Source organism: Emys orbicularis, chromosome 15 (genome assembly GCF_028017835.1).
Source record: "Emys orbicularis isolate rEmyOrb1 chromosome 15, rEmyOrb1.hap1, whole genome shotgun sequence".
Taxonomy (NCBI): Eukaryota; Metazoa; Chordata; order Testudines; family Emydidae; genus Emys; species Emys orbicularis.
In genome coordinates this window covers 2,110,668-2,138,123 of record NC_088697.1, presented here as the reverse complement: position 1 = coordinate 2,138,123, position 27,456 = coordinate 2,110,668, and the positions used below count along the sequence as shown (strand labels likewise).

The following is a 27,456-nucleotide window of genomic DNA, read 5'->3' as shown; positions in this document are numbered from 1 at the left end:
GGATGATGGCGAGTCCATTTAAACCCCTCTCCCAGAGGACACGAGCGGAACCATCCCGGCCCGGCGCGGTGGGGGGGGGGGGGGAGGAGAGAGAGAGAGAGAGAATGGTGGCGAGACCATTCCCGCTAAGTGGGAGGGGGCGCAGTTTGAGGCACGGAGAAGGGGGCTGGATGGAACCATCCCCGCCCGAGTGTGTGGGGGGGGTGCGACGCCATTTTGTGACGGTGGGAGATCTGGATGCGGCTGGTTCCGGACGGAACCATCTGATCCTATGGCGGGGGGGGGGAGTGGAAGAGTCAGTTCTACCCGTGGGGGGGATTCTGCGGGGGACGACGACGGTCTAGTCCAGTAAAAAAAAATTTTGGTGGGGGAGCACAGGACGGAACCATCCGGCCGGGGGGGGGGGCGGTAATGCGGCCCGGGGATGCGGGTTGGTTTCTCCTGGGCGGATCCATCCTCGGGATTGTGTGTGGGGCGGGGGATTAGCAAATGGCCGAACCCGTTCCGCGGTACCCCTTCCCGGCCGAGCCCATTATCGGAGGGGGGGGGGGAAAGAGCAGTGGACGGATCCATTATTTCCCCGTGGGGGGGGGAAGGTGCGACCCCGCCGGGCGCCCCCATTGTCCTGCCGCTCGGCATCCGGGGAACGCGGGCCGTGACGTCACGCCGGCCGCGCCGCCAATGGGCAGGGCGAGGGGGCGGGACTTCCGGGACGGGACGCGAGAGGCCTGAGCACGTGGAGAGGCCTGGGCTGCGGCGGGCCAGGCCGGGGGCGGCGGCGGCGCGCGCGGGGGGCTGGGGTCGGAGCGAGGCCACGGGAGGGGCCACTTCCGGGGCGCGGGGGCCACTTCCGGCTCCGCTTGACATGAGCCGGTCTGGGGGGGATGGGAGGAGTTGGGGGACCCGGGGGGGATGGGAGGGAGGTGGGAAGGCAGGAGATGGGGGGGGGGGATGGGAGGGAGGTGGGGGAGGTGGGAAGGCAGGAGATGGGGGGGGGGATGGGAGGGAGGTGGGAAGGCAGGAGATGGGGGGGGGATGGGAGGGAGGTGGGAAGGCAGGAGATGGGGGGGGGGATGGGAGGGAGGTGGGAAGGCAGGAGATGGGGGGGGGGATGGGAGGGAGGTGGGAAGGCGGATGGGAGGGAGGTGGGAAGGCAGGAGATGGGGGGGGGGATGGGAGGGAGGTGGGAAGGCAGGAGATGGGGGGGGGATGGGAGGGAGGTGGGAAGGCAGGAGATGGGGGGGGGATGGGAGGGAGGTGGGAAGGCAGGAGATGGGGGGGGGATGGGAGGGAGGTGGGAAGGCAGGAGATGGGGGGGGGATGGGAGGGAGGTGGGAAGGCAGGAGATGGGGGGGGGATGGGAGGGAGGTGGGAAGGCAGGAGATGGGGGGGGGATGGGAGGGAGGTGGGAAGGCAGGAGATGGGGGGGGGATGGGAGGGAGGTGGGAAGGCAGGAGATGGGGGGGGGGGATGGGAGGGAGGTGGGAAGGCAGGAGATGGGGGGGGGGGGATGGGAGGGAGGTGGGAAGGCAGGAGATGGGGGGGGGATGGGAGGGAGGTGGGAAGGCGGATGGGAGGGAGGTGGGAAGGCAGGAGATGGGGGGGGGGGATGGGAGGGAAGTGGGAAGGCAGGAGATGGGGGGGGGATGGGAGGGAGGTGGGAAGGCAGGAGATGGGGGGGGGGGATGGGAGGGAAGTGGGAAGGCAGGAGATGGGGGGGGGGATGGGAGGGAGGTGGGAAGGCAGGAGATGGGGGGGGGGATGGGAGACCTCAGGCTGGGGGCGATGGGAGGGAGGTGGGAAGGCAGGAGATGGGGGGGGGGATGGGAGGGAGGTGGGAAGGCAGGAGATGGGGGGGGGATGGGAGGGAGGTGGGAAGGCGGATGGGAGGGAGGTGGGAAGGCAGGAGATGGGGGGGGGATGGGAGGGAGGTGGGAAGGCAGGAGATGGGGGGGGGGATGGGAGGGAGGTGGGAAGGCAGGAGATGGGGGGGGGGATGGGAGGGAGGTGGGAAGGCAGGAGATGGGGGGGGGATGGGAGGGAGGTGGGAAGGCAGGAGATGGGGGGGGGGGATGGGAGGGAGGTGGGAAGGCAGGAGATGGGGGGGGGGATGGGAGGGAGGTGGGAAGGCAGGAGATGGGGGGGGGGATGGGAGGGAGGTGGGAAGGCAGGAGATGGGGGGGGGATGGGAGGGAGGTGGGAAGGCAGGAGATGGGGGGGGGGATGGGAGGGAGGTGGGAAGGCAGGAGATGGGGGGGGGGGGGATGGGAGGGAGGTGGGAAGGCAGGAGATGGGGGGGGGGGGATGGGAGGGAGGTGGGAAGGCAGGAGATGGGGGGGGGGTGGGAGGGAGGTGGGAAGGCGGATGGGAGGGGAGGTGGGAAGGCAGGAGATGGGGGGGGGGATGGGAGGGAAGTGGGAAGGCAGGAGATGGGGGGGGGATGGGAGGGAGGTGGGAAGGCAGGAGATGGGGGGGGGGATGGGAGGGAAGTGGGAAGGCAGGAGATGGGGGGGGGGATGGGAGGGAGGTGGGAAGGCAGGAGATGGGGGGGGGGATGGGAGACCTCAGGCTGGGGGCGATGGGAGGGAGGTGGGAAGGCAGGAGATGGGGGGGGGGATGGGAGGGAGGTGGGAAGGCAGGAGATGGGGGGGGGGATGGGAGGGAGGTGGGAAGGCAGGAGATGGGGGGGGGATGGGAGGGAGGTGGGAAGGCGGATGGGAGGGAGGTGGGAAGGCAGGAGATGGGGGGGGGGATGGGAGGGAGGTGGGAAGGCAGGAGATGGGGGGGGGGATGGGAGGGAGGTGGGAAGGCAGGAGATGGGGGGGTGGGAGGGAGGTGGGAAGGCGGATGGGAGGGAGGTGGGAAGGCAGGAGATGGGGGGGGGGGATGGGAGGGAGGTGGGAAGGCAGGAGATGGGGGGGGGGATGGGAGGGAGGTGGGGGGGGGATGGGAGGGAGGTGGGAAGGCAGGAGATGGGGGGGGTGGGAGGGAGGTGGGATGGGAGGGAGGTGGGGGGGGGGGATGGGAGACCTCAGGCTGGGGGAGATGGGAGGGAGGTGGGAAGGCAGGAGATGGGGGGGGGGGATGGGAGACCTCAGGCTGGGGGGGATGGGAGGGAGGTGGGAAGGCAGGAGATGGGGGGGCAGCAATGGGAGGAGTGGGCGACCTCAGGCTGGGGGTGGGCTGCCTAGGTAGGCAGAGTGGGGTTGAGGCACCCCCAGCCTCATAAGGAGAGGGGGATTCCCGGGGGGGGCAGAGACCCCCCTGGCTGTTTAGGCAGGGGATGTGAAGAGGAAGTGTTTTGGGGTTGGGGGGGTGTAGAAAGGGGCGGGTTGTCCTGCCCAGGGGGAGGCCTGGGGTGGGGGATGGGTGCAGGGGGTCCTGATTGCATCTCTGTGGGCAGGGTGAATAGTGGTGGGGGGGACCCTCAAGCGAGGGGTTTTGGGGGAGCTGCCCAGCGGGGGTGAGGCCGGTGGGAACAACGACCGGGGACCGTAGGGGGCACTGTCTGCTTCTCAGTAACCTTGTCTAACACCCCCCTCTCCTTCCAGATCTAGAGACAATGGCCCCGAGGGAATGGACCCCGATGGCATCATTGAGGTGGGGGGGGTGTCTGGAACAGGAAGATGAGTTGGGCAGGTTTTGGGGGGGGCAGCTGTGAGGTGCGGGGGCTTGGATGGACTCATGGGGGGGGAAGGGATAGGGCATGTGTGGGGGTGGCTGTGGCAGGGGCTCTCAGGTGCAGGGAGGGGGGTGGATAGGCTTATGGGGAGGTGGGAGGTGGCATCCACGGGGGGGGGGCTGCAGGGAGGAGAGAGCTGCCTAATGGGGTGTCACGAGATGTTGGGGTCCCCAGAGATGATAACTTTTGGACGCAGTGAATTAAAGCAGTAGGCTGAGAAGAGGTTTTGGGGGGGGGTCAAGACAGGCGTCTCAAGGGCTGTAGAGGGAATACAAGGGGGGCCTCGTTGGGGGGTGTTAACCCTCCCCCCCCTTCCGTTTTCAGAGCAACTGGAATGAGATCGTTGACAGCTTTGACGACATGAACCTGTCGGAGTCGCTCCTGCGGGGAATCTACGCCTATGGGTTTGAGAAGCCCTCTGCCATCCAGCAGCGAGCCATTCTTCCTTGTATCAAGGGTGAGTCGGCCCCCGGGGAGGGGGGGGTTAGATCCCGGCGGGGTGGGGGGGGGATGACTCTTCCCCCTCCCCTGCTAATGGGCAAAGAGGCGTCCAGTTGGTGGCGCGGCTCTTGAATCTAGCAGGGGGAGAGCGACCAGCCCTCGTTCATCCCAGCGCAGGATCCCGGGCGGTGGCTGTCGCTGGTTCATGCTGGGGGCACACGACTATCGGGGCTTCTCAAGATGCAGCCGCCTCTGGGGCGGGGCGGCCGGTTACCCGGGGACCCTCGCCCGGAGCTGAAATGCGGCCACCTCTGGGGCGGGGCGGCTGACCGGTGAGTCTCGTCTCCCCCAGGTTACGATGTCATTGCACAAGCTCAGTCTGGTACTGGGAAGACGGCCACCTTCGCCATTTCTATCCTCCAGCAGATCGAGCTAGACCTCAAGGCGACCCAGGCCTTGGTGCTGGCCCCAACCCGAGAGTTGGCCCAGCAGGTGAGTTGTCGGGGGGCCAGTACAATGCCCCACCCCTTCGTTTAAAGCGGTGACTCGGCTCGGTAACGATCCCTGCCCAGCTTTTTTTCTTAACTGAGACATTAAGGGTGACAGAACCCAGGAGTCCTGGCTCCCACTCTCTGCTGTAACCCACCAGCCCCCACACCCCTCCCAGAGCTGGGGAGAGAACCCAGGAGTCCTGGCTCCCAGTCTCCCTGCTCCCCCCCCCCCACGCCCCCCCGTTGTGTAAGACTGTGGTTGCTTGGTAGGGATCAGCCCCACTTCCTCCCTTGCTACCTGGGCAAAGAGGCGTCTGATTGGTGGCGCAGCTCTTCAATCTAGCAGGGGGAGAGAAACGAGCCCCCATTCATCCCAGCGCAGGATCCCGGGTGGTGGCTGTCGCTGGTTCATGCTGGGGGCACACGGCTATCAGGGCTCGGTGCCAAGCGCTGAGATTCGGCCACCTCTGGGCCGTGGCGGCTGGTTACCCAGGGATCCCCTCACCCGGCGCTGAGATGCAGCCACCTCTGGGGCAGGGGCGGCTAGTTATAAGGGGATCTTCCTCACTGCAGATCCAGAAGGTTGTGATGGCCCTCGGGGGACTACATGGGGGCCTCGTGCCACGCCTGTATTGGGGGCACCAACGTCCGGGCCGAGGTGCAGAAGCTGCAGATGGAAGCACCCCATATCATTGTGGGGACTCCGGGCCGTGTCTTCGACATGTTGAACAGGAGATACCTGTGTAAGTTTTTTTTTTTTGGTGGGGGGGGGAGCAGTCCCCTCTCCGGGTGCCCCCTGGGCGGGTGGGGGGTGGACCTGCCCTGTGTCTGTTCGCTGATGATTCCCCATGCGTGTCAGCTGATCCCAGTGCCGCCTGGTGCCCCCTGCTAGGCGTTCTGCCATCCGGGCCTGGCACAGGGGCTTCTGGGTGTGATCAGAGCTCTCCCGACTGAGAACAGCTTCTGGCTTGAGCCCTTGTGGCCGACTACTCCCTCGCTCGGGCTAACGGCGCCTCTCCCCGCAGCTCCCAAATTCATTAAGATGTTCGTGCTGGACGAGGCCGACGAGATGTTGAGCCGGGGGCTTCAAGGATCAGATTTACGACATATTCCAGAAGCTGAGCGGGAACACCCAGGTGGGCTTGGAATCTGGGCGGACCAAGAACCGGCCTTGCTGGAGGAGACACCCATAATTGAGGGGGAGCCTAGAACTGGTTGGGGGGGGGGTTTAAGTATGGGAGCCTAGGTTATTAGGGGCAGGGTGTGTCGAAGTGGCAAGACCAGATTAAGTGGTAGGACTAGACGCTAAACTATGCGTGGGAGTTGAACCCAGCTGCCGGGATCTAGACCCGAGGAGCAGGACTAGACCGTAAGGAGATGGAGTTATCGTGACGGGCCTAAGCCCAAGGAGCAGTGGAATGAGCCCTGGACCTAGAACCAGGGCTGGTCCATGAGGAGTTTGAATTGGCAGTATTGGGGGGTCTAGAACCCAAAGGGCAAGTCAATTGTGGGAAGGGCAGGGATTTAGAATCCAGGGGCTAGTTGGTGGGGTGCTGCAGCTACCAGTAGAGGGATCTAGAACCCAGGGGGCAGGAGCTAGTCGGTGGGTAACTAGAACCACCAGTGGAGCGGTCTAGGACCCAGGGGGAGATGCTACACCTGTGAGAGAGCAGAGGGATCTCTGGGTGGGCAGGCTGGCAGCAGCGCCTCTCACTGCCCCCTCGCCTGCCCCAGGTGGTGCTCCTGTCGGCCACGATGCCCATGGACGTGCTGGAGGTGACGAAGAAGTTCATGCGGGACCCGATCCGCATCCTGGTGAAGAAGGAGGAGTTGACCCTGGAGGGCATCCGGCAGTTCTACATCAATGTCGAGAGAGAGGTGGGGGTTGAGAGCCAGGACTCTTGGGTTCTCTTCCCACCCCAGCCGCATGGTCCTGGATTTATGGAGGGGTCCCTCCATGGCATCTCCATAGTGTACCCCATGCAAGAGCGATCAGCCCCCCGAACCATGGCCGCCCCAATGTCTCTGGGTCCTGGTCCCTGAAATGGGGGGCACACTGTAGGTCTGGGTTAGTGCTGTCTTGGGAGCAGGGGAGCTCTGAGCACTGGGGTGGAGTCTGGAGGCCCCAGTGGAGTGGGGAGCTGACTTTCCAGGGGTCCCCCACATGGGTGGGTGGGGGCTGTCAGCCCTAGCCCTCACCCCCACTTGTCCTGTCTCTCTCCTCTCTCTCCTCCTTCCCCCCCCCCCCCCCCAGGAGTGGAAGCTGGACACGCTCTGTGATCTCTACGAGACCCTGACCATCACCCAAGCCGTGATCTTCATCAACACCCGCCGGAAGGTGGACTGGCTCACAGAAAAGATGCATGCCCGGGACTTCACCGTCTCTGCCATGGTACGGGGGCCAGGGAGGAGCCAGGACGCCTGGGTTCTCTGCCCGGCTCTGGGAGGGGAGTGGGGGCTGGTGGGTTAGAGCAGGGGGGACTTGGAGCCAGGACAGCTGGATCCCACCCCAGCTGCATGGCTGTGGATTTATGGTGGGGGTCCCCCCATGGCCCCTCCATAGTGTACTCCATGCAAGAGCAGTTGGCCCCCCTGAACCATGGCCGCCCTAGTGCCTGTGGGTCGCGGTCCCTGAAATGGGGGGCACAGCTGTTTTTGGGGGGTCCCACAGTTGTGTGTGCCAGGTTGAGCGCAGTGGTGGGAGTTGGGAGCCAGGACTCCTGGGTTCCGTCCCTTCCCCCTTCAGTGGCTGCCGGAAGGGGCAGGATTCTCCGGGAGGGGGTTGCCCCAGAGATCTGGGGCGGGGGGGTGCAGTGTGAGACCCCCCCCCCCCCCCGCTAATGACCCTCTTTTTCTCCACTGCCCAGCACGGAGACATGGACCAAAAGGAGCGTGATGTGATTATGCGCGAATTTCGCTCCGGCTCCAGCCGCGTCCTCATCACCACTGACCTGCTGGTGAGGAGACTTGGGGGGGCTGTGGGGAAGTGGAGCGGGGAGGGGGCAAACCCTGGGGGGTGAGTTAATTTGGGGGAAGCTCCCTGCGGGCTGGTGTGAGGGAATTTGGGGGCTGGGGTTGGGTCTGCCCTGTGCAGGGGCACTGGGGGGGAGCCGGAAAGATCCGGCCCCTCTTAAAATGGCTTCTGTCATGTGATGGCAGCCATCTTAGGTGTTGGTGAACCCAGGTGTCCCGGGAGGGGCCCCCCCAAGGAGATTCCCTCTCCGCCCAGCCCCCCTGTGCTGTATGCGGAATGTAGCTCCTTGGCACACCAAGGGGGGCTGCTCCGTGTGGCGGGCGCCCCCACCCCCGGGCCTCGGCCGCGGAACGGCAGCCCACAGCCAGGGCACGGGCGCTGCCCCACATGTGGGGGGGCCGGGGCCTGAACGTTGGTGGTTCTTTCCCCCCACACCCCAGGCCCGTGGCATTGACGTCCAGCAGGTGTCGCTCGTCATCAACTACGACCTGCCCACCAACCGGGAGAACTACATCCACAGGTACCCCCCCCCCCCTCTCAGCGCTGGGGAGAACCCAGGAGTCCTGGCTCCCAGCCCCCCCTGCTCAAACCACCAGCCCCCGCTCCCCTCCCAGAGCCGGGGAGAGAACCCAGGAGTCCTGGCTCCCAGCCCCCCCTGCTCAAACCACCAGCCCCCACTGCCCTCCCAGAGCCGGGGAGAGAACCCAGGAGTCCTGGCTCCCAGCCCCCCCTGCTCTAACCACCAGCCCCCCCACTCCCCTCCCAGAGCCGGGGAGAGAACCCAGGAGTCCTGGCTCCCAGCCCCCCCTGCTCTAACCACCAGCCCCCCCACTCCCCTCCCAGAGCCGGGGAGAGAACCCAGGAGTCCTGGCTCCCAGCCCCCCTGCTCTAACCCACCAGCCCCCTTCTGCTCCCAGAGCTGGGGAGAGAACCCAGGAGTCCCAGCTCCTCCTAGCCACGAGGCCCCAAGCAAGCCAGGGAGAGAACCCAGGCGTCCTGCGCTCACCCCTTCTCCCTTCCCCCCAGGATCGGCCGAGGGGGGCGCTTTGGCCGGAAAGGGGTGGCCATCAACATGGTGACCGAAGAGGACAAACGCACCCTGCGCGACATCGAGACCTTCTACAACACCTCCATCGAGGAGATGCCCTTGAACGTGGCCGACCTCATCTGAGCGCCCCCCAGTGGGCGCCTCGGGCGCTGCCCCCGCGAGCCACTGTCATGCGCTGGCTCCGGACACTTTTTTTTTTAATTATTTTCCCTTTTTTTTTTGTTTTGTTTTGTTCTTTTGAATAAATGTCACTTTTTGGAGGTGAAAAAAATCCAATTTAGTGTTTTGTGGCATTTCTCTTGTCTGTCCACTTTTCGCTCTCATGCCCGGAGGCCAAACCTGGGAGGCCCCAGGCTCCGGATCCTCCTTAACTGGAGTGGGGGCATCCTGACCTGTGGGTCCCCCCCACCTCCCCGTTTCCTTCATGTTCCTAGAACAGGGTGTGGCCAGACTCCTGGGTTCTCGACAGCGAGCACAGAACCCAGGCGTCCTGACTGTGATGGGCTAGAGAGACAGTGGGGAGAACCCAGGTGTTCCCTCCTTTAATTGGGGGCAGGTGGGACCCAGGCATCCTGGCTCCCCCTCCTGTCCCCTGTATCCGGTAATGCGCCCCCTACATCTTCCCTGGGATTTGCCAGGTTCTCTTCCCCGCTCCCACGTAGAACTCAGGAGTCCTGCTGTCCCAGTCCCTGAAGATCTGGCCATCTCTCTTAACGAGCCCACCCTTCCCCAAAGCTACGCCACCCTGATCCTGGTGCTAAATCGAACTGCTTGCGAGTCGAACCTACCTCAGGGTTGGTAGCTGTCAGGGGAGGGAGCCCCCCAAATCAGTTGCCCCCAAAACATTAAGCTAGAAATTTCTCCCCCCTCCCCCCTGCACTCAATTTTCCCCCCCATCCAACAAAATTGTGTGCGACCTTTTTACTTTTTTTTGTATAGTATTTATTGAAAGGAAACGAACGTACCAAATAAAAATCTTCTTTCAAAATGGCAGCTGCTTTGGGTTGTGTTTGTAAAGGGGGGTGGCCCCTCCCCCCTGGGGGGGCTCAAGGCAGTTTGGCCGGCCCCCTCCCCCGAATCCCAGTTGGCTGGAGGAGGGGTGTCCTCTGTTCCTGCAGTCCTTTGCATGGCTAATCCTCTCCCGAAGGCATTGGTGGGAGCGGTGGGATCCCAGAGTCTTGCATGGCTAATCCAGGTGCATGGGGCAGGATGGGGAGAATCCCTTACCACAGCAGTCCCCTTACGAGCCAATATGGGGGAGTTCACACTGCACTGAGCTGCTTTTTTTTTTTTTTTTTTTCTTCCCTTCCCTGGCCTTGCTGAGTGACACCTGGCATGTAGCAGTCCTCCCTCCTTGCCTCCGTTTCCCCACTGACACATTGAGCTGATACCACCTTTTGTGGGAGGGCCTTGCAATCTACTGACTAGAAGAGCAAGGGGGGGATTATAGTGGAGGGGGTTGGTGGTAGCGGTGGGATCCCAGCTATTTCCCTGGCAGCTGGACTCATGAGTTGGGGGAAGGATGGTAAAGCTGCTCCTGCCAGAGTGTCCCCTGCTGCACAATGGGGCTAGGAGTTCACACTCCTTTGACTCACAGGGGCCCCTGAGGCTTAAAAAAAAAAAAAAAAAGGGTGATAGGCTCCTAATGTGACTTGGGGAACATGGCTGCTGTCCCCCCCCAAACAACACAGGAGGAAGGACAGGCTCCCGCATACAGCAGGGCCCATTCTTTACTTCCCCGTTTGATAGAGCTCCTCCAGGAGTTCTCCCACTGCTGAAATCTTGTGGCGGGGAGTTCCGCGGTTGAACAACCGGGTTTCCTGTTCTACTAGGCTGTGGCGATACTTCGACCAGCTGTATCTCCTCCTGCGTCACGGGTAGGAGACCCAGAAGTTCACAGGGCCTGGCCTCTGTCCCCCAGCTTGACAGCATGGAACCCAGGAGTCTGAGCCCAAATCCACTCGGGGAGAGGGCTGATAGAACCCAGGAGTCTGGGCTCCCAGTCCTGCCCGTTTATTTGCCTTGAATCCCTCTGTTGCTACAACAGAGGTTGTAGCAGGATAGCTGGGTCCTGCCCGGCTCCTCTGGGTGACTATTAGCCCCCGGCCCCCCCTTAGCCCTCTCCCTGTTCACTGAGCGGCCGAATGAATCTCTCTGCCCCGTGGCAGCAGGGAGTTCCGCAGGTCTCTCGGGTTCGGCTTTAATACGCTGGCAATTGGCCGGCAAGGAGATGCAGTGGCAGAGCATGCCGAAGGGGAGCACGAGCGGGGCCGTGAGGCTGCCCCCTGGTGGTGATAAGGCCATAAGTTGCTTCCCTCCACAGCACCCCCAGTGGGAGACAGGAGCAAAGCGGGCTGGGGCCCTGGTGCAGGTCAGAGGTGAGTTGTGCGTGGGGGGTTGCAGCCAGTTCTGGGGTGGGTTCATCTCCTATCCCGCACTTTGCATCTAAAACCACCTGGGCTCCCCTGAAAGAAAACAAAGGCCAGCATGTCTCTCCCAGCCCCAGGCTACACAGCTGTTACCCCCAGCCCCCACTCCCCGAGCCAGGGAGAGAACCCAGGAGTCCTGGCTCCCAGCCCCCCCTGCTCTAACCCACCAGCCCCCACTCCCCTCCCAGAGCCGGGGAGAGAACCCAGGAGTCCTGGCTCCCAGCCCCCCTGCTCTAACCCACCAGCCCCCACTCCCCTCCCAGAGCTGGGGAGAGAACCCAGGAGTCCTGGCTCCCAGCTCCCCCTGCTCTAACCCACCAGCCCCCACTCCCCTCCCAGAGTCGGGGAGAGAACCCAGGAGTCCTGGCTCTCAGTGCCAACACACAGGGGGCAGGGGGGGGGGCTCACGCCAATTTCCAAGGCAGAGCGGGTCTCACCCAGTTATGGGGCAGCTGGCACTCGCCCAGCCCGGGGGCCTGAAGGCTGAGAGGAAGAAGCAAGGGGCGTGGGCACTTTTGCAGGCAGCTGGGGCAGAGCCACACCTGGAGCGGTTTGGGGGCTGGAGCTCGGCCACGCCCCAGATACCTGCTCGCCTCAAAGGTCGAGGGAACCTGCAACTATAAAGCAGGGGAGAGAGACACCCAGAGCCGGGGAGCGAACCCACGAGTCCTGGCTCCCAGCCCCCCCCTGCTCTAACCCACCAGCCCCCACTCCCCTCCCAGAGCCGGGGAGAGAACCCAGGAGTCCTGGCTCCCAGCCCCCCCTGCTCTAACCCACCAGACCCCGCTCCCCTCCCAGAGCCGGGGAGAGAACCCAGGAGTCCTGGCTCCCAGCCCCCCCTGCTCTAACCCACCAGCCCCCACTCCCCTCCCAGAGCTGGGGAGAGAACCCAGGAGTCCTGGCTCCCAGCCCCCCCCTGCTCTAATCCACCAGCCTCCCCAGCTGCAGGCCAACCACGTGAAGGTCACAGGCCTTTCTTGGGGGCTGACTCAGCGTCGTCCACGGATCCTCATGGGGAACTGAAAGCCCTGAATCATCAGCCCCCTCTCCCTCCTGGCCTGCGGTCCGAGGCAGCCGGAGTCCGTCACAGGCACGAGCCCATCTTACGCGGCGTCCCGCCACCCCCAGCCCAGCCCCAGGGCCTATGTCATCTCAGCACCTGTAAAACCAGCCGCCCCGCCCCAGAGGTGGCCGCATCTCAGTGCCGGGCGAGGGGTCCCCGGGTAACCAGCCGCCCCGCCCCAGAGGTGGCCGCATCTCAGCGCCAGGCGTGGGGTCCCCGGGTAACCAGCCGCCCCGCCCCAGAGGTGGCCGCATCTCAGCGCCGGGCGAGGGGTCCCCGTGTAACCAGCCGTCCCGCCCCAGAAGTGGGCACATCTCAGCCTCGAGGACTCGTTATCTGTGCGTGTTGTTGGAGCTGGGAGGCGGGTGCGCGACCTTGGAAAGGGAACTGGTTTCGTTTCCTTCAGTTTATCAGTGAAGCGCAGGACAGGACAAGAGGGAGGCACGGAGCGAGGGACGGACCCAGGGACGGACGGACAATCCAGCAGCCTCTCCAGCATGGGGACCCTGGGGACCCTGTCCCTGCTGCTCTGCCTGGCAGGTAGGTGCTGCTCTTTTCTACAGGTGGTATCTCTCTAACCCACCGTACCCCACTCCCCTCCCAGAGCCAGGAGAGAACCCAGGAGTCCTGGCTCCCAGCCCCCCGCTCTAACCCACCAGCCCCCACTCCCCTCCCAGAGCCAGGGAGAGAACCAGGAGTCCTGGCTCCCAGCCCCCCCCCCCCCCCCCGCTCTAACCCACCAGCCCCCATTCCCCTCCCAGAGCCGGGGAGAGAACCCAGGAGTCCTGGCTCCCAGACCCCGCCAACTTCCATTTAACTTTGTTCACCTGTGCGATAAAGTCTGTTTTGCTCCGGGGTCATTTTTAAACAATGTTGGTTTTCCGCAAAGATTTGGGTGGGAAAAGGGGCATTTCCTGCCGGGTCGGCACTCACCGAAGCTGAACGAGTTGGTGGAGGCGGCTAAACTGGGGGGGGGCTAAGCTCCCTTCCCCCGCCCCCAGCCCCCCAAAAATTGAATTTCCATGTTATTGTTTCAGCAGTCAGCAGAAAAACCGGCTGGGCATTTGGGGTTTGCTTGAGATCTTGGTGGGGAACCAAATATTGCCCCCTCCCACATTTGGCACAGAAAAAATATGAAATTTGGACGATTCGGGTGGGGGGCACAAAGCCTCCAAAAATTTCACAGCAGAGAGGAGATTTTTATTTATTTTTGTATCGAACCAAAGGTTAACGTTACGCAATTCTGACAGCGGAAATATTTTAAGATTTATAGTGCTCCGACTTGGCCACGAAAGCCTGAATTTGGGGTGGAAAAAAATGGGATTTTTTCTGTTTCCCCATCAGTTCCCCCCCCCCAAAAAAACAGGGACAATGTTCCTTTTCCCTGAAATGTTGGGTGAAAAATGAGCAAGAAAACCTACTTGATTTCAAAACGTGGATTTCAAAACACACATAAATCCATCATCCGCTAACAGATGTAACCCCACCCACCGTGTCTCGTGAATATCCCGGCAGCCAACAAGGTTATTTCAACATTTTCAGACCATCGCAATCTGTGGAATTGTCCTCAAAGTCCATTTTTTTGGTCCCGAAGAGAATGTTAAGCGGCGTTAACTCTGAAACCTACCGAGGGCACAATTGGAAACGAGCCACCAACACTGCTGCTACATGAAACATACCATCAGAGTGGGTGGCTGGACAACAAGGCAGGAAGGATTTTGCGGGGAGCTGGGGTAGGGGCTTTGCCCCCACCTTTCTACCCCACAGGACCTATATTCTTAAATGGGGTGTTAACTCTGATGGTACATTTCATGTAGCAGCTGGTGTCAGCTGAGAGAGGATCACTTAGGGGGCAGGATTTGAGGGCACAATGTAATTGCGGGGCCCGCATCCTTTGGAATATGGAGGATCGAACCTGGATTTTTCGGGGGTGTTAATTCTGGACCCTAATGGTGGCAAAATGACTTGGTTCCCTAAAGAAGGCGAGTTAAAAGATTGCGCCCAACATGGGCGTGGTGGGCAAGGGGGCAGTCAGAGGGCAGAGGCTGTGGGAGGAGAGAAATTAGCAGCCGGGTTAGCAACGTGTGTGTTTACTCTGGACCCTAATGATGGCCACAGTAACACAATTAGCCAGGGGAGGCGTATTCGTGCCCTGTATCTACTTTGGAGGTCTAATTGTTCCTCCCCACCATCTTCCTCACCCCTCTAGTCTGCATCTCCGCCCTGCCTAGCGAGGGGGCCCAGGAACTCACCACGCCTGGCTCCGGGATCGAGGCCCCGTGTGACGGCGACGGCTGCCCCCGCCATAAGAAATCGGCCACCCTCGTGCCGTCTTTCACCAAAACCACCGCCACCACCATCACGACCCACCGCACGAAGCCCCCCACCACGACCCACCCGGCCAATCACACCACGACCCACCACACGACGCCCCACACCACGTCCCACCCGGCCAATCACACCACGTCCCACCCGACCAATCACACCACGTCCCACCCAGCCAACCACACCACGTCCCACCCAGCCAACCACACCACATCCCACCCGACCAACCACACCACCGTGCACACGACCCCCCACCTCACCACGGCGGGCCCACCGGGGCCCCCGGATGTGGGGGTCGGGAACTACTCGGTGCGGAATGGGTCGGACGTCTGCCTCCGGGTGCAGTCGGGCCTCCAGCTCTGGGTCCGATATGAGAACGGCTCCAAAGCGCAGGTATGGGAAAAGGGAGGCTAGTGGTTAGAGCAGGGGGGGCTGGGAGCCAGGTCTCCTGGGTTTTCTCCCCGGCTCTGGGAGGGGAGTGGGGGCTGGTGAGTTCGAGCAGGGGGGGCTGGGAGCCAGGACTCCTGGGTTCTCTCCCCGGCTCTGGGAGGGGAGTGGGGGCTGGTGGGTTAGAGCAGGGGGGGCTGGGAGCCAGGTCTCCTGGGTTTTCTCCCCGGCTCTGGGAGGGGAGTGGGAGCTGGTGGGTTAGAGCAGGGGGGGCTGGGAGCCAGGACTCCTGGGTTCTCTCCCTGGCTCTGGGAGGGGAGTGGGGGCTGGTGGTTAGAGCAGGGGGGCCTGGGAGCCAGGACTCCTGGGTTCTCTCCCCAGGACTCTTGGGGTTCGGGGATGAAGGTGATACCAGGTCACCCAACTTCTTTCTCTCTTCCAGCTCTGGGGAGCTTTTGCCATCCAGCCGAACCACACCAAGGTGTCGGGAAAATGCTCCGACGAGTCAGCCACCATGGAGCTCACCTTCGCTCAGGGCTTCCTGCACTTCACCTTCATAAAGGTACCGACCGGGGGGGCTGTGGGGCAGGGAGTGGGGTCGGGGCTCAGCAGGGGGCACTCTCCCCTGGCAGGCGGGGCTGGCCCCAGGGCGGTGCTAGGGGGCGCTGGGGGGCAGGGAGCGAGGCGGGGGGGCTCAGCAGGGGGCGCTCTCCCCTGGCAGGCAGGGCTGGCCCCAGGGCGACGCTAGGAGGTGCTGGGGGGCAGGGAGCGGGGCGGGGGTTGTATAAACAGCTGCTGTGCTGCACCCCAGAGGTGGCTGCATCACCGTGCTGGGCCAACGTTGAGGGTCCAAACGTCTCCTGTCCCTTGTGTCTCCCCAGAATAAAACCCAGAACTCCGTCTACCTGCACGAGGTCCAAGCCAACCTGAGCATCCAGTTCCCTGGGGCCACACGTGAGAACCGGGGGTCGAGGCTGTGGGGGGGAAGGTTGGGAGGAGTTGGGGGAAAGGTTTAGGGCAATGGAGCAAGTTCAGGGTCTCGGGGTGACATTGGGAGTTCAGGGTTGACTTCAGAGGCGTCAGGGTGACTTTGAGGGGTTGGGGTGACTTTTGGGGGCTCGGGGGTGATTTTGGGAGTTCAGGGGGTCGGAGGTAACTTTGGGGATTTGGGGGAGTCGAGGTGACTGGGCGTCAGGGTGACTGGGTATTTGGGGTGACTTTGAGGGGTTAGGGTGACTTTTGGGGGGTTGGAGGTGACTTTGGGAGTTCAGGGGAGTCAGGGTTATTGGGTGTTCGGGGTGACTTTGAGGGGTTGGGGTGACGGGGGTCAGGGTGACTTTGAGGGTTTAGGGTGATGGAGAGGTCAGGGGGACTTTGAGGAGTGGGGTGACTTTGGGGGATCAGGGGGTTGGGGTGCATTTGGGGAGTCGGATGGCTTTGGGGTGACTTTGGGGGGTCGGGGGTGATTTTGAGGAGTCGGGGTGACTTTGAGGAGTTGGGGTGACTTTGGGAGGTCTAGGGGGTTGGGGTGACTGGGGGTTTCGGTTGACTTTGAGGAGTCAGGGTGACTTTGAGGGGTTCAGGGTGACTTTGGGGGATCGGAGGGTTTGTGGTGACTGGGGGTTTGGGGTGACTTTGGGGGGCTCGGGGTGCCTTTCAGGGAAGGTTCGTGGCTCGTGGTCGGTGAGGTGGGTGATTTGGGGGCTGGCTCTGATCTCTGCCCCCCTTGCCCCCCCAGAGAGGCAGTTCGCGGTGCAGAACGCCAGCCTGCGAGAGTTCGAAGCCCGGCTGGGGCACTCGTACCAGTGCCAGAACCGCAGCCTGGCGCTGGGCCCGGCCTTCCACCTTGACGCCCTGCACGAGCGGATCCAGGCCTTCGCCCTGCCCGGGGGCGGCTTCGGGGAAGGTACCGGCCCCCCTCGGCCCCAGATCTGCCCCCCACAGTCTCCCTCCTGGCCCCCCATTCCTGCCCCTTCACAGCCCCACGCTCAGCTCCCTCTCCCAACCCACATCCCCTCTGCTGCCCCATAAACCTCTCTCCCCCTGCCCCCCCATTTCCCCCTATATGAGCCCTGCCCCGCCCCATAGCCCTCTTATCTCCCCCTGCCCCCCACCTCCCAGCATAGCCCCCCCCCGGTCTCACCCCCTGCCCGTCCTCTCTTGCAGCTGAGCTGTGCCCAGAGGAGCAGCACAGCGCGCTCGTGCCCATCATCATCGGGGTGGTTCTGCTGGTCCTGATCCTGATCATCGTCATCGCCTACTTGGTGGGCCGGCGCAGGGCCCGGGGCGGCTACCAGACCCTCTGAGGGGCCGGGACACTGGGGGGAAGGAGGGGAGAATGAGGCCTGTCCCCTCTAGGGGGCACCGTCTCCCACTCGGCCCCAGGGCAGGGACTGGCTGGCTCAGGGGGGCGGGGAATGGGGCAGGGGCCTGTCCCCTCTAGGGGGCGCCGGCTCCCACCCGGCCCCAGGGCGGGGACTGGCTGGCTCGGGGGTGGGGGCAGGGAACGGGGTCAGAGATCCATGTATTTTATTTTACTGATTAAATAAATTTGGGGTTGTTAGTAAATACGAGGACGGCTCAGTTACTGTCCGTGCACCGGCTCTTGGCAGCATCCCAATGGGGTTACCCGCCCCCCCCCCCCCGCAAAAAACAGCCCCCCCATAACAATTCTGTTCAATAATAAATGGGGATTACGTCTCCTGGTCTTAAGGAGATGCGGCCACCTCTGGGGCGGGGCGGCCGGTTACACGGGGACCCCTCGCCCGGCGCTGAGATGCAGCCACCTCTGGGGCGGGGCAGTGGCTGTTGAAAACATAAGTCTAGGACAAGGGCTGGGGTGCTCCTGGGAGTGGGGCTCAGCAGGGGGCGCTCTCCCCCACAGGCAGGGCAGGCCCCAGGGATGCTGGGCTGCAGGGAGGGTGTTGGGGTGTGGGGGCACCCCAGCAGCCTGGCTGTATCCCAGCTCCCCATGGGGTGCCCAGTCCCCCAGGCGGCCCCAGCAGGGTCCCGTTAACTCAGCCGCGTGCGGGAACAGCCCCACCCGGCTCCTAAGGGGAAGTGGGGGTGTCACGAGGCTGCTTCTGTCATTGGGGGGCAGGGACAGGGGCAGCACCCTCAGGCCACGCCCCTTTCTATGATCCATGATCAAGCCACGCCCCTTGCCTCACAAACCACACCCTCTTCTAACTGCCATGACTAAGCCACGCCCCCTGTATGAGTTTGCTCTTTAGGTCCACCCCCAACCATGGATCCCATTTCCCCCAGCCCTTTAAACCACGCCCCCTTTTCAAGAGTCCTGCAGCAAGCCCCGCCCCCCTCCACGAGTTCTTTATTCCATCGGCATTTATAAAGATGCGGCCACCTCTGGGGCGGGGCGGCTGGTTACACAGGGACCCCTCGCCCAGCGCTGAGATGCGGCCTCCTCTGGGGGGGGCGGCTGGTTACACAGGGACCCCTCGCCCGGCAGTGAGACGTGCCCACCTCTGGGGCGGGGCAGCTGGTTACACAGGGACCCCTCGCCCGGCAGTGAGATGCGGCCACCTCTGGGGTGGGGCGGCTGGTTATCCAGGGACCCCTCGCCCAGTACTGAGATGCGGCCACCTCTGGATGGGTAGACTGGCTGGACAGACAGATACAGCCCCTCCCTGCATGTCCTCCTTGCTGTCCATCTGTCCATCCGGAAGGCCTGACAGACAGACAGAGCTGCTGAATGAGCCGGGCTAGGGCTGACCGGGCAGCTATGAGGCGGGAGTGGGGCAGAGAAAAGGGTCAGGTGTTGGCGGACAGTTACAGCACGGCTCCTTTGGGTTGAAGTTTTCGTTTATTGTGGCTACAGAGAATCCAGGGGTCCGGTTCCTCCCAATACCCCCCTATAGTCTCCCCCACACACACACTTCAACTGCCCCTTCCCCAGCCTGGTTTCAAAGTCCCAGGTCCCCCACACCACCCCAGTTCTGACACCCAGCCCCTGCCCACACACCTGCCTGGCACCCTCACTTCACCTGCCTCCCTACCCCCACCCCCAGGAGAGGCGATTTCAGGTTGTGGCCGGGAACCTTCAGCAGATTAAGCAGGAAGGCTGGGAGCCAGGACGCCTGGGTTCTCTCCCCGGCTCTGGGAGGCGAGTGGGGGCTGGTGGGTTACAGCAGGGGGGGCTGGGAGCCAGGACGCCTGGGTTCTCTCCCCGGCTCTGGGAGGGGAGTAGGGGCTGGTGGGTTAGAGCAGGGAGGGGGCTGGGAGCCAGGACTCCTGGGTTCTATCCCTCAGTCCCGCAAGGTCAGAGCCAGCGTCTCACGGATCTCGGCCGCGGCGCCCTCCTCTCCCTCCCCGTCCTCGAAGGGCTCTTCCTCCTCCTCCTCCTCCTCTTCCTCCACCATCCAGCGGGGCTGGAAGACGTCGCCGTGCATCTCGCAGACGTTGTGGAGGGTGGAGCAGGCGGCGATCAGGGTGGGCAGGAAAGAGACGTCCGTGTCGTTGCGTTTCTGCAGGCAGCGCCAGCGACCCCTGAGGCGCCCGAAGGCCACCCCCACCACAGTGCGGGCGGCGGCGGCGTACTCGTTAAACCGCCTCTGGGCCGGCGTGAGCTCCCCGGCCCGGTAAGGCCTCATCAGCCAGGGCAGGAGCGGGTAGGACGGGCCGCCCAGAAGGTAGACGGGCACCTGTACGCCTCCCACGTCCCGGGCCGCCCCGGGGAAGAGCTCCCCCCGCTGGGCGCGCTGGTAGAGCTCGGAGGCCCGGAGCACCTGGGCATCAGTCTGCCTCCCTGGGCAGCCAACGTTGACGTCCCAGAAGCAGCCGCGGGCGTCGACGGCGGCCTGCAACACCACCGAGTGCCAAGCCCCGGCGGTTGAAGTACCCGGCGGCGTTCTCGTTGGGGGCCCGGATGGGGATGTGCAGGGCCCCCAGCACGCCGGCCAGCTGCGGTGGGGCGGGGAAGCCAGCGGCCCGGGGCCCGGCGGGGGCGGCCACGTAAGCTGGGGTGAGGATGGCCACCACGGCCTCGCAGACGTCGCGCAGGATCTTGCAGACGGTGGAGCGGGAGACGCCGAACTGCTGCTCCACGGCCCGGTACTCGGTGCATGCACCCAGGCGCCACAGGGTCATGGCCAGGCGGACCTCGGCGGGGATGGCCCGGCGCATGTTGGTGTCCCGCCGCTGGATGGCCGCCCGCAGCCGCCCGCAGAGGTAGTCGAAGGTGGCCGGGCCCAGGCGGAAGTTCTCGGCCCACTCGCCGGGCCCGAAGGCCTTGGCCCGCACCGTGTCCCAGAAGGCCGAGCTCCGGGCCTTGCTCCACAGCCGCCGCTCCCGGGCCGGGGCGGGCGGCGGCGGCGGCGGCGGGAGGAGCGGGAGGCCGGCCGGGCGGGGGCCGGGCCCGGACGCCGGGGTCCCTGCCAGCCAGAGCAGGGCAAAGCGGCGGCCCCAGCGGGCCCGGGCCCGGCGGCGGCGGGCGGCCCGGTGGCGCCGGGCGGCCTCCCTTAGGCGGCGGCCCCGCTGCAGCCGCAGGTAGTAGAGGAGGCAGAGGGCCACGGCCCCCCGGCTGAGGGCGGGGAGCGGGCAAGATGGCGGAGCTGGGGCAGCCATCTTGGGTTGGCCAAAGTTTGGTCAAGGCGGTGAGGGAGTGGGGGGAGGGGCGCTAGGGCGCATGCGCGGGAAGGGAACGAAGGGGAGGGTTGGAAGAAAGAGCGCATGCGCGGGGAGGAATGGGAGATGGTTGAGGGGGGAACGGCGCATGCGCGGGGCGGAAATGGAGGCGGTTGAGGGGCAGGGCGCATGCGCGAGGAGGAAATGGGGCCGGTGGAAGGGCAGGGCGCATGCGTGCCCCCTCAGCCTCATACTAGGCTGTGCCCGCGCTTCCCCTTTGTCTCCCCCCTCCGTTGCGCATGCGCCGCAGAGAGCGGGCGCGAAACAGGCGCCTGCGTACTGCGGAGGGAGGAATCTGCGGAGGGAGTGCGGGCGCGTGCGCACAAGGAGTGTAACTCAGGGAGGTTCGCGCGCGCACCGACCGCGGGGGGCTGGCGCGTGCATAGTGAGTGGATCCGCGGGCGCCTCCGCGCCTGCGCCGTAGGAACCCTGGCACCATGAAGGCGGAAGCGCCGGCCAAGCCGCTGTGGGAGTGTCGCCATTTTCCAAAATGGCGGCGGCGCTGCAGGGGCTGCTGGTCCCGCACCTGCTGCCCGAGCGCTGCTACGACGAGCTTTTCCTGCGCTTCAACCTGCTGCACGGTGAGCGCGCGCCCCTCCCGCCCGGGCCACACCCCCTGGTCGGCATGGCAAAGCAAGGCGGCAGCCCTCCGGCGCTCCATAGGCGCGGGGCGGAAGGGCCGCGTGCCACCGCCATGTTGGTGCGGGGCGGAAGTACGACGCGGCGCCGCCATGTTGGTACAGGGCGGACGTCCTGCCTGAGGCGTGCCGCCGCCATGTTCGTGCGGGGCGGAAGTGCCCAGAAGTGGGGTTCCAGGGGGAAGGGTGACCCCAATTCTCAGCCCGCTCCCCTGGGATGACACATCCCGGCCACAGTCTCCCACATAGGTGGGGGGGACAATGGACGCGCAGTGTGGGTTGTTTGGGGCAATTGGACAGGGGTAGTGGGGGGCGGTGGGGTAGGGGGCCTGGGGGAGCAGTGCGGGTTGGTTGGGGGTAGGGGGGCCTGGGGGAGCAGTGGGGGTTGGTTGGGGGCCGGGGGAGCAGTGGGGGTTGGTTGGGGGTTGGTTGGGGGCCGGGGGAGCAGTGGGGGTTGGTTGGGGGTCAGTGGGGTAGGGGGGCCGGGGGAGCAGTGGGGGTTGGTTGGGGGTTGGTTGGGGGCCGGGGGAGCAGTGGGGGTTGGTTGGGGGTCGGTGGGGTAGGGGGCCCGGGGGAGCAGTGGGGGTTGGTTGGGGTTGGTTGGGGGTAGGGGGGCCGGGGGAGCAGTGGGGGTTGGTTGGGGGTCGGTGGGGTAGGGGGCCCGGGGGAGCAGTGGGGGTTGGTTGGGGTTGGTTGGGGGTAGGGGGGCCGGGGGAGCAGTGGGGGTTGGTTGGGGTTGGTTGGGGGTAGGGGGGCCGGGGGAGCAGTGGGGGTTGGTTGGGGGTTGGGGGTAGGGGGGCCGGGGGAGCAGTGGGGGTTGGTTGGGGGTTGGGGGTAGGGGGGCCGGGGGAGCAGTGGGGGTTGGTTGGGGGTTGGTTGGGGGCCGGGGGAGCAGTGGGGGTTGGTTGGGGGTCGGTGGGGTAGGGGGCCCGGGGGAGCAGTGGGGGTTGGTTGGGGTTGGTTGGGGGTAGGGGGGCCGGGGGAGCAGTGGGGGTTGGTTGGGGGTCAGTGGGGTAGGGGGGCCGGGGGAGCAGTGGGGGTTGGTTGGGGTTGGTTGGGGGCCGGGGGAGCAGTGGGGGTTGGTTGGGGGTCGGTGGGGTAGGGGGCCCGGGGGAGCAGTGGGGGTTGGTTGGGGGTTGGTTGGGGGTAGGGAGGCCGGGGGAGCAGTGGGGGTTGGTTGGGGGTCGGTGGGGTAGGGGGCCTGGGGGAGCAGTGGGGGTTGGTTGGGGGTCGGTGGGGTAGGGGGGCCGGGGGAGCAGTGGGGGTTGGTTGGGGGTCGGTGGGGTAGGGGGGCCGGGGGAGCAGTGCGGGTTTCATAGATTCATAGATTCTAGGACTGGAAGGGACCTCGAGAGGTCATCGAGTCCAGTCCCCTGCCCGCATGGCAGGACCAAATCCTGTCTAGACCATCCCTGATAGACATTTATCTAACCTACTCTTAAATATCTCCAGAGATGGAGATTCCACAACCTCCCTAGGCAATTTATTCCAGTGTTTAACCACCCTGACAGTTAGGAACTTTTTCCTAATGTCCAACCTAGACCTCCCTTGCTGCAGTTTAAGCCCATTGCTTCTTGTTCTATCCTCAGAGGCTAAGGTGAACAAGTTTTCTCCCTCCTCCTTATGACACCCTTTTAGATACCTGAAAACTGCTATCATGGGGGGGGGTTGGTTGGGGGTCGGTGGTGTAGGGGGGCCGGGGGAGCAGTGGGGGTTGGTGGGGTAGGGAGGCCGGGGGAGCAGTGGAGGTTGGTTGGGGGTTGGTGGGGTAGGGTGGGGGCTCAGTGGGGCAGGACAGTAGCTACCATGGGGACCAAGGGGGGGAATTGAGCGGGTGGGAGCCAGGCACTCCTAGGGGGCCGAGGCCGGGAGGGAAGGGGGCAAGCGGGGGGGGTGGGAAGGAGCTGGGGGAGCCCAGCGCACAGGGAACCGGAGTCACCCCGAGACATCGGGGGAGCCATAATGCAGAGGGCCGGGGAGTGGGGTGCAGGGATGCCCAGAGAAACACCCGACATGGGGGGCCCAGGGGAGCTGGCCCGTGGGGGGAGCAGTTATAGAGGAATGAGGGGCGGGGTCCCAGGGATATCCAGGGGGCAGCAGACGCTGGCCGGGGGCAGAGGGCGGCCATGGGGCTGCTGGGGAAGGGGCAAAGGGGGCAGGCGGCTAAGGACACCCAAAGAGGCCGTAGGGTTGCGGGGGCCAGTGAAATCCCCAGGTGGGGAGGATGTGAGGTTCCCGGGGGGGCATAAACTCCCACCGGGGGGGTGGGGGGGGCAGGGGTAGCTGGTGGCCTGACTTGGACCCCCCCCCCCTTTCTCCCTCTCTGTTTTCATCCAGTTCACTGCCTGAAGATCGTGATCAGCAAAGGGCTGGGACTCGCCATCGTCGCGGGGTCGCTGATGGGTACGGACCCGGCTCCCTCTCTGGGCGGGGAATGGGGCAGGGGCCTGTCCCCTCTAGGGGCGCCGGCTCCCACCCGGCCCCAGGGCGGGGACTGGCTGGCTCAGGGGGGCGGGGAATGGGGCAGGGGCCTGTCCCCTCTAGGGGCGCCGGCTCCCACCCGGCCCCAGGGCGGGGACTGGCTGGCTCAGGGGGGCGGGGAATGGGGCAGGGGCCTGTCCCCTCTAGGGGCGCCGGCTCCCACCCGGCCCCAGGGCAGGGACTGGCTGGCTCGGGGGGGCGGGGAATGGGGCAGGGGCCTGTCCCCTCTAGGGGGCGCCGGCTCCCACCCGGCCCCAGGGCAGGGACTGGCTGGCTCGGGGGGGCGGGGAATGGGGCAGGGGCCTGTCCCCTCTAGGGGGCACCGGGTCCCACCCGGCCCCAGGGCAGGGACTGGCTGGCTCGGGGGGGCGGGGAATGGGGCAGGGGCCTGTCCCCTCTAGGGGGCGCTGGCTCCCACCCGGCCCCAGGGCAGGGACTGGCTGGCTCAGGGGGGCGGGGAATGGGGCAGGGGCCTGTCCCCTCTAGGGGGCGCCGGCTCCCACCCGGCCCCAGGGCGGGGACTGGCTGGCTCAGGGGGGCGGGGAATGGGGCAGGGGCCTGTCCCCTCTAGGGGGCGCCGGCTCCCACCCGGCCCCAGGGCGGGGACTGGCTGGCTCAGGGGGGCGGGGAATGGGGCAGGGGCCTGTCCCCTCTAGGGGGCGCCGGCTCCCACCCGGCCCCAGGGCGGGGACTGGCTGGCTCAGGGGGGCGGGGAATGGGGCGGGGCCTGTCCCCTCTAGGGGGCGCCGGCTCCCACCCGGCCCCAGGGCGGGGACTGGCTGGCTCAGGGGGGCGGGGAATGGGGCAGGGGCCTGTCCCCTCTAGGGGGCGCCGGCTCCCCTCCGCCCCCCCGCCTGACGTGCCCCCCGTCTCCCCACAGTGAAGCTGCCCCAGGTGTTTAAGATCCTGGGGGCGAGGAGCGCCGTGGGGCTCAGTCTCCAAGCCATCCTGCTGGAGCTGCTGGCCATCACCGGCACCATGGTCTACAGCCTGGCCAACGGCTTCCCCTTCAGGTGAGCCTGTGCCACCGCCCCACGCCACCAGGGGGCGCCCCCGCCCCTGACAGGGAGCTGAACCCAAGCGGGGTCAGGCCAGGTCAGCACTGGGGTGGGAGAGCTCTGCTGGGAGCCGGACTCCTGGGTTCTCCCCGGCTCGGGGAGGGGAGTGGGGGCTGGTGGGTTAGAGCAGGGGGGGCTGGGAGCCGGACTCCTGGGTTCTCTCCCCGGCTCTGGGAGGGGAGTGGGGGCTGGTGGGTTAGAGATGAGGGGGCTGGGAGCCAGGACGCCTGGGTTCTCTCCCCGGCTCTGGGAGGGGAGTGGGGGCTGGTGGGTTAGAGCAGGGGGGGCTGGGAGCCAGGACTCCTGGGTTCTCTCCCCGGCTCTGGGAGGGGAGTGGGGGCTGGTGGGTTAGAGATGAGGGGGCTGGGAGCCAGGACGCCTGGGTTCTCTCCCCGGCTCTGGGAGGGGAGTGGGGGCTGGTGGGTTAGAGCAGGGGGGGCTGGGAGCCAGGACTCCTGGGTTCTCTCCCCGGCTCTGGGAGGGGAGTGGGGGCTGGTGGGTTGGAGCAGGGGGGCTGGGAGCCAGGACTCCTGGGTTCTATTCCTGGCTCTGGGAGGGGAGTGGGGGCTGGTGGGTTAGAGCAGGGGGGGCTGGGAGCCAGGACGCCTGGGTTCTCTCCTTGGCGCTGGGAGGGGAGTGGGGGCTGGTGGGTTAGAGCAGGGGGGCTGGGAGCCAGGACTCCTGGGTTCTCTCCCCGGCTCTGGGAGGGGAGTGGGGGCTGGTGGGTTAGAGCAGGGGGGCTGGGAGCCAGGACTCCTGGGTTCTCTCCCTGGCTCTGGGAGGGGAGTGGGGGCTGGTGGGTTAGAGCAGGGGGGCTGGGAGCCAGGACTCCTGGGTTCTCTCCTGGGTCTGGGACTCTATTGGGGCGCTGGGCAGGGGGCTGGCTGGCTCGGGGGGCAGGGTTATTTCGGGCGGACCGAACCCCGTGTTTCCCCCCCCCCCGCAGTGCTTGGGGCGAGGCGCTCTTCCTCATGCTGCAAACCGTTGCCATCGGCTTCCTGGCCCTGCACTTCGGGGGACGCACGGCACAGGGTGAGTGGGGCGCGGTTCCCATGCCAGGGCGGGGGGGAGCGGGTGGATCCCTGCAGGGGGGGGATTTAACCCTCTCCTGTCTCTCCCCCCGCCCAGGTGTCTCCTTCCTGGTGTTGTATTTCGCTCTGCTCTGCCTGCTGCTCTCCCCTCTGGCCCCCTGGCCCGTGGTCACCCTCCTGCAAGCCACCAACGTGCCCGCCATCGTCATCAGCAGGGTAAGGGGCCTGTCCCCTCTAGGGGGCGCCGGCTCCCATCCGGCCCCGGGGCAGGGACTGGCTGGCTCAGGGGGGCAGGGGCCTGTCCCCTCTAGGGGGTGCCGGCTCCCACCCGCCCCTGCATGCAGGGGGCTGTGGCTCAGGGGGGCACACTAGTGGTGGGGGGCTGAGTGTATTTTGGGGGGACAGCAGGATTCATGCCATAGTGGATGTGGACCAGCACCTTACCCCCGCCAAAGGGCTTGGGGGTCACAGGGCATGGGGGGGGCAAATCTGTCCAAGCTATTGATCTGGGGGGTCTCGTCTCTTCCCCCCCCCCCCCCCAGCTACTCCAGGCGGCCACCAACTACCGCAACGGGCACACGGGGCAGCTGTCGGCCGTCACCGTCTTCCTGCTCTTCGGCGGCTCGCTGGCCCGGATCTTCACCTCCATCCAGGTAGCCGGGGGGCACGAGCTTGGGGGTCACAGGGCATTGGGGAGGGGGTGTTCCCTCCCACAATCCCTCTGCGCATGTACCCATCATGCTCCTGGGCACAGGGGATCCCTAGAGGGCACAGTCTCCGGGCCCCTGACCCCGCCCTGGGGCTGGATGGGAGCCGGCGCCCCCTAGAGGGGACAGGCCCCCAGCCCCATTGCCCGCCCCCCTCACCCCCCTCCGTCTGTCCCCCTCCAGGAGACGGGCGACTCCCTGATGGCTCTGACCTACATCGTCTCCTCCGTCTGCAACGGCATCATCGCGGGCCAGCTCCTCTATTACTGGCACGTGCTGGCCGGCGCGGGGGCTGGGAAGAAGCGGGAATAGAGGGGACCCCCTCCGGACTCTGACCGCGGCCTGCCCGTGGGTCCCCATAGGGGGAGTGGGGGCTGCCCCCCGCCCCGTGCTGCCGTCTGAGCTGTATCGAGGGGGGGGCAGGACCCCCATCTGGCTCCACCGGCGCCCCCTAGAGGGGAACCCACTCAGCCCGGTCTGCCCCCCCCCCTCCCCAGCTGGGCTCCGGCAGGGAGGGGGGAGCAGGTCTGTAAACCGCCCCCCCCCCGTGAGGTAATTAAACGCTGATTGGCCAAGAGCTCCCGGCTGTGCCCATCCTGGGGGGGGGGGGGGGGGGGGAAGATCTCTGGGACTCCCTGCTGCAGGGTGCGGAAGGTTGAATTCGGATGGGGGGGGGGCAGGCATGGAAACCCCCAGCCCCACCTCCCCTGCCTCCTGGCAGCTAACGAGCTCGGTGCTAATCACGCCAATTAGTCACCGCCCTTCTGCCTCCCTGCCCCCCCCCCCCCCCCCCGCGGCGCTGGGATCCTTAACTGGGGGCAGGGCAAAGCCCAACCGGGCACAGAGCTGTGTCTGCCCCGGGGGCCCTGCCCGGCTCTGGGAGGGGGGTGGGGGCTGGTGGGTTAGAGCAGGGGGGCTGGGAACCAGGACACCTGGGTTCTCTCCCCGGCTCTGGGAGGGGAGTGGGGGCTGGGGGGTTAGAGCAGGGCGGGCTGGGAGCCAGGACGCCTGGGTTCTCTCCTTGGCTCTGGGAGGGGACGGAGCGGGGGCTGGGCTCA

The 27,456-nt window shown here is 65.6% G+C and overlaps 3 protein-coding genes and 4 non-coding genes across 9 annotated transcripts; all 7 read left to right on the top strand.

Annotated features, from left to right (window-relative positions):
• Positions 1 to 3,551: 3,551 nt before the first annotated feature.
• Positions 3,552 to 8,912, top strand: EIF4A1 (eukaryotic translation initiation factor 4A1). The gene is given in 12 exon segments (XM_065416936.1): positions 3,552 to 3,600; positions 4,007 to 4,139; positions 4,476 to 4,615; positions 5,188 to 5,211; positions 5,213 to 5,357; positions 5,640 to 5,695; positions 5,697 to 5,750; positions 6,349 to 6,492; positions 6,869 to 7,006; positions 7,482 to 7,571; positions 8,029 to 8,108; positions 8,615 to 8,912. Coding segments are annotated over 12 exon segments (1,173 nt in total). The 5' UTR covers positions 3,552 to 3,576; the 3' UTR covers positions 8,760 to 8,912.
• LOC135889707 (small nucleolar RNA SNORA48) lies at positions 4,206 to 4,345 on the top strand. Its single transcript, XR_010562039.1, has one exon. It is a non-coding gene; the product is annotated as a small nucleolar RNA SNORA48 (small nucleolar RNA).
• LOC135889708 (small nucleolar RNA SNORD10) lies at positions 5,445 to 5,572 on the top strand. Its single transcript, XR_010562040.1, has one exon. It is a non-coding gene; the product is annotated as a small nucleolar RNA SNORD10 (small nucleolar RNA).
• On the top strand, positions 6,540 to 6,673 carry LOC135889706 (small nucleolar RNA SNORA42/SNORA80 family). The gene has a single exon (XR_010562038.1). It is a non-coding gene; the product is annotated as a small nucleolar RNA SNORA42/SNORA80 family (small nucleolar RNA).
• LOC135889705 (small nucleolar RNA SNORA42/SNORA80 family) lies at positions 7,130 to 7,265 on the top strand. The gene has a single exon (XR_010562037.1). It is a non-coding gene; the product is annotated as a small nucleolar RNA SNORA42/SNORA80 family (small nucleolar RNA).
• Positions 8,913 to 10,881: 1,969 nt separating the features above from the next.
• CD68 (CD68 molecule) lies at positions 10,882 to 17,146 on the top strand. The gene is made up of 7 exons (XM_065417368.1): positions 10,882 to 11,014; positions 12,483 to 12,668; positions 14,338 to 14,846; positions 15,283 to 15,402; positions 15,722 to 15,794; positions 16,579 to 16,746; positions 17,007 to 17,146. Exons 1-7 carry the CDS (start codon positions 10,882 to 10,884, stop codon positions 17,144 to 17,146), a joined length of 1,329 nt encoding a protein of 442 aa, XP_065273440.1.
• A 3,567-nt stretch (positions 17,147 to 20,713) lies between these two features.
• On the top strand, positions 20,714 to 26,972 carry MPDU1 (mannose-P-dolichol utilization defect 1). Of its 3 annotated transcripts, XM_065416938.1 has the most exons (7): positions 20,714 to 21,064; positions 23,459 to 23,524; positions 24,483 to 24,615; positions 25,607 to 25,692; positions 25,789 to 25,907; positions 26,234 to 26,344; positions 26,582 to 26,972. In XM_065416938.1, exons 1-7 carry the CDS (start codon positions 20,974 to 20,976, stop codon positions 26,708 to 26,710), a joined length of 735 nt encoding a protein of 244 aa, XP_065273010.1. In that variant the 5' UTR covers positions 20,714 to 20,973; the 3' UTR covers positions 26,711 to 26,972. The 3 variants fall into 3 exon arrangements, with proteins under 3 accessions (XP_065273010.1, XP_065273011.1, XP_065273012.1); XM_065416939.1 differs by lacking the exon at positions 25,607 to 25,692; XM_065416940.1 differs by lacking the exon at positions 25,789 to 25,907.
• The last annotated feature ends 484 nt before the right edge of the window (positions 26,973 to 27,456 follow it).

Bases quoted from the DNA above. Each gene is read 5' to 3' on its own strand.
- CD68 (XM_065417368.1), top strand. From the start codon at position 10,882: ATGCCGAAGGGGAGCACGAGCGGGGCCGTGAGGCTGCCCCCTGGTGGT. The intron at 14,847-15,282 runs GTATGGGAAAAG...TCTCTCTTCCAG, and splicing joins AGAACGGCTCCAAAGCGCAG to CTCTGGGGAGCTTTTGCCAT. The intron at 16,747-17,006 runs GTACCGGCCCCC...CCTCTCTTGCAG, and splicing joins CGGGGGCGGCTTCGGGGAAG to CTGAGCTGTGCCCAGAGGAG.
- MPDU1 (XM_065416938.1), top strand. From the start codon at position 20,974: ATGGCGGCGGCGCTGCAGGGGCTGCTGGTCCCGCACCTGCTGCCCGAG. The intron at 21,065-23,458 runs GTGAGCGCGCGC...GTTTTCATCCAG, and splicing joins GCGCTTCAACCTGCTGCACG to TTCACTGCCTGAAGATCGTG. The intron at 26,345-26,581 runs GTAGCCGGGGGG...GTCCCCCTCCAG, and splicing joins GGATCTTCACCTCCATCCAG to GAGACGGGCGACTCCCTGAT.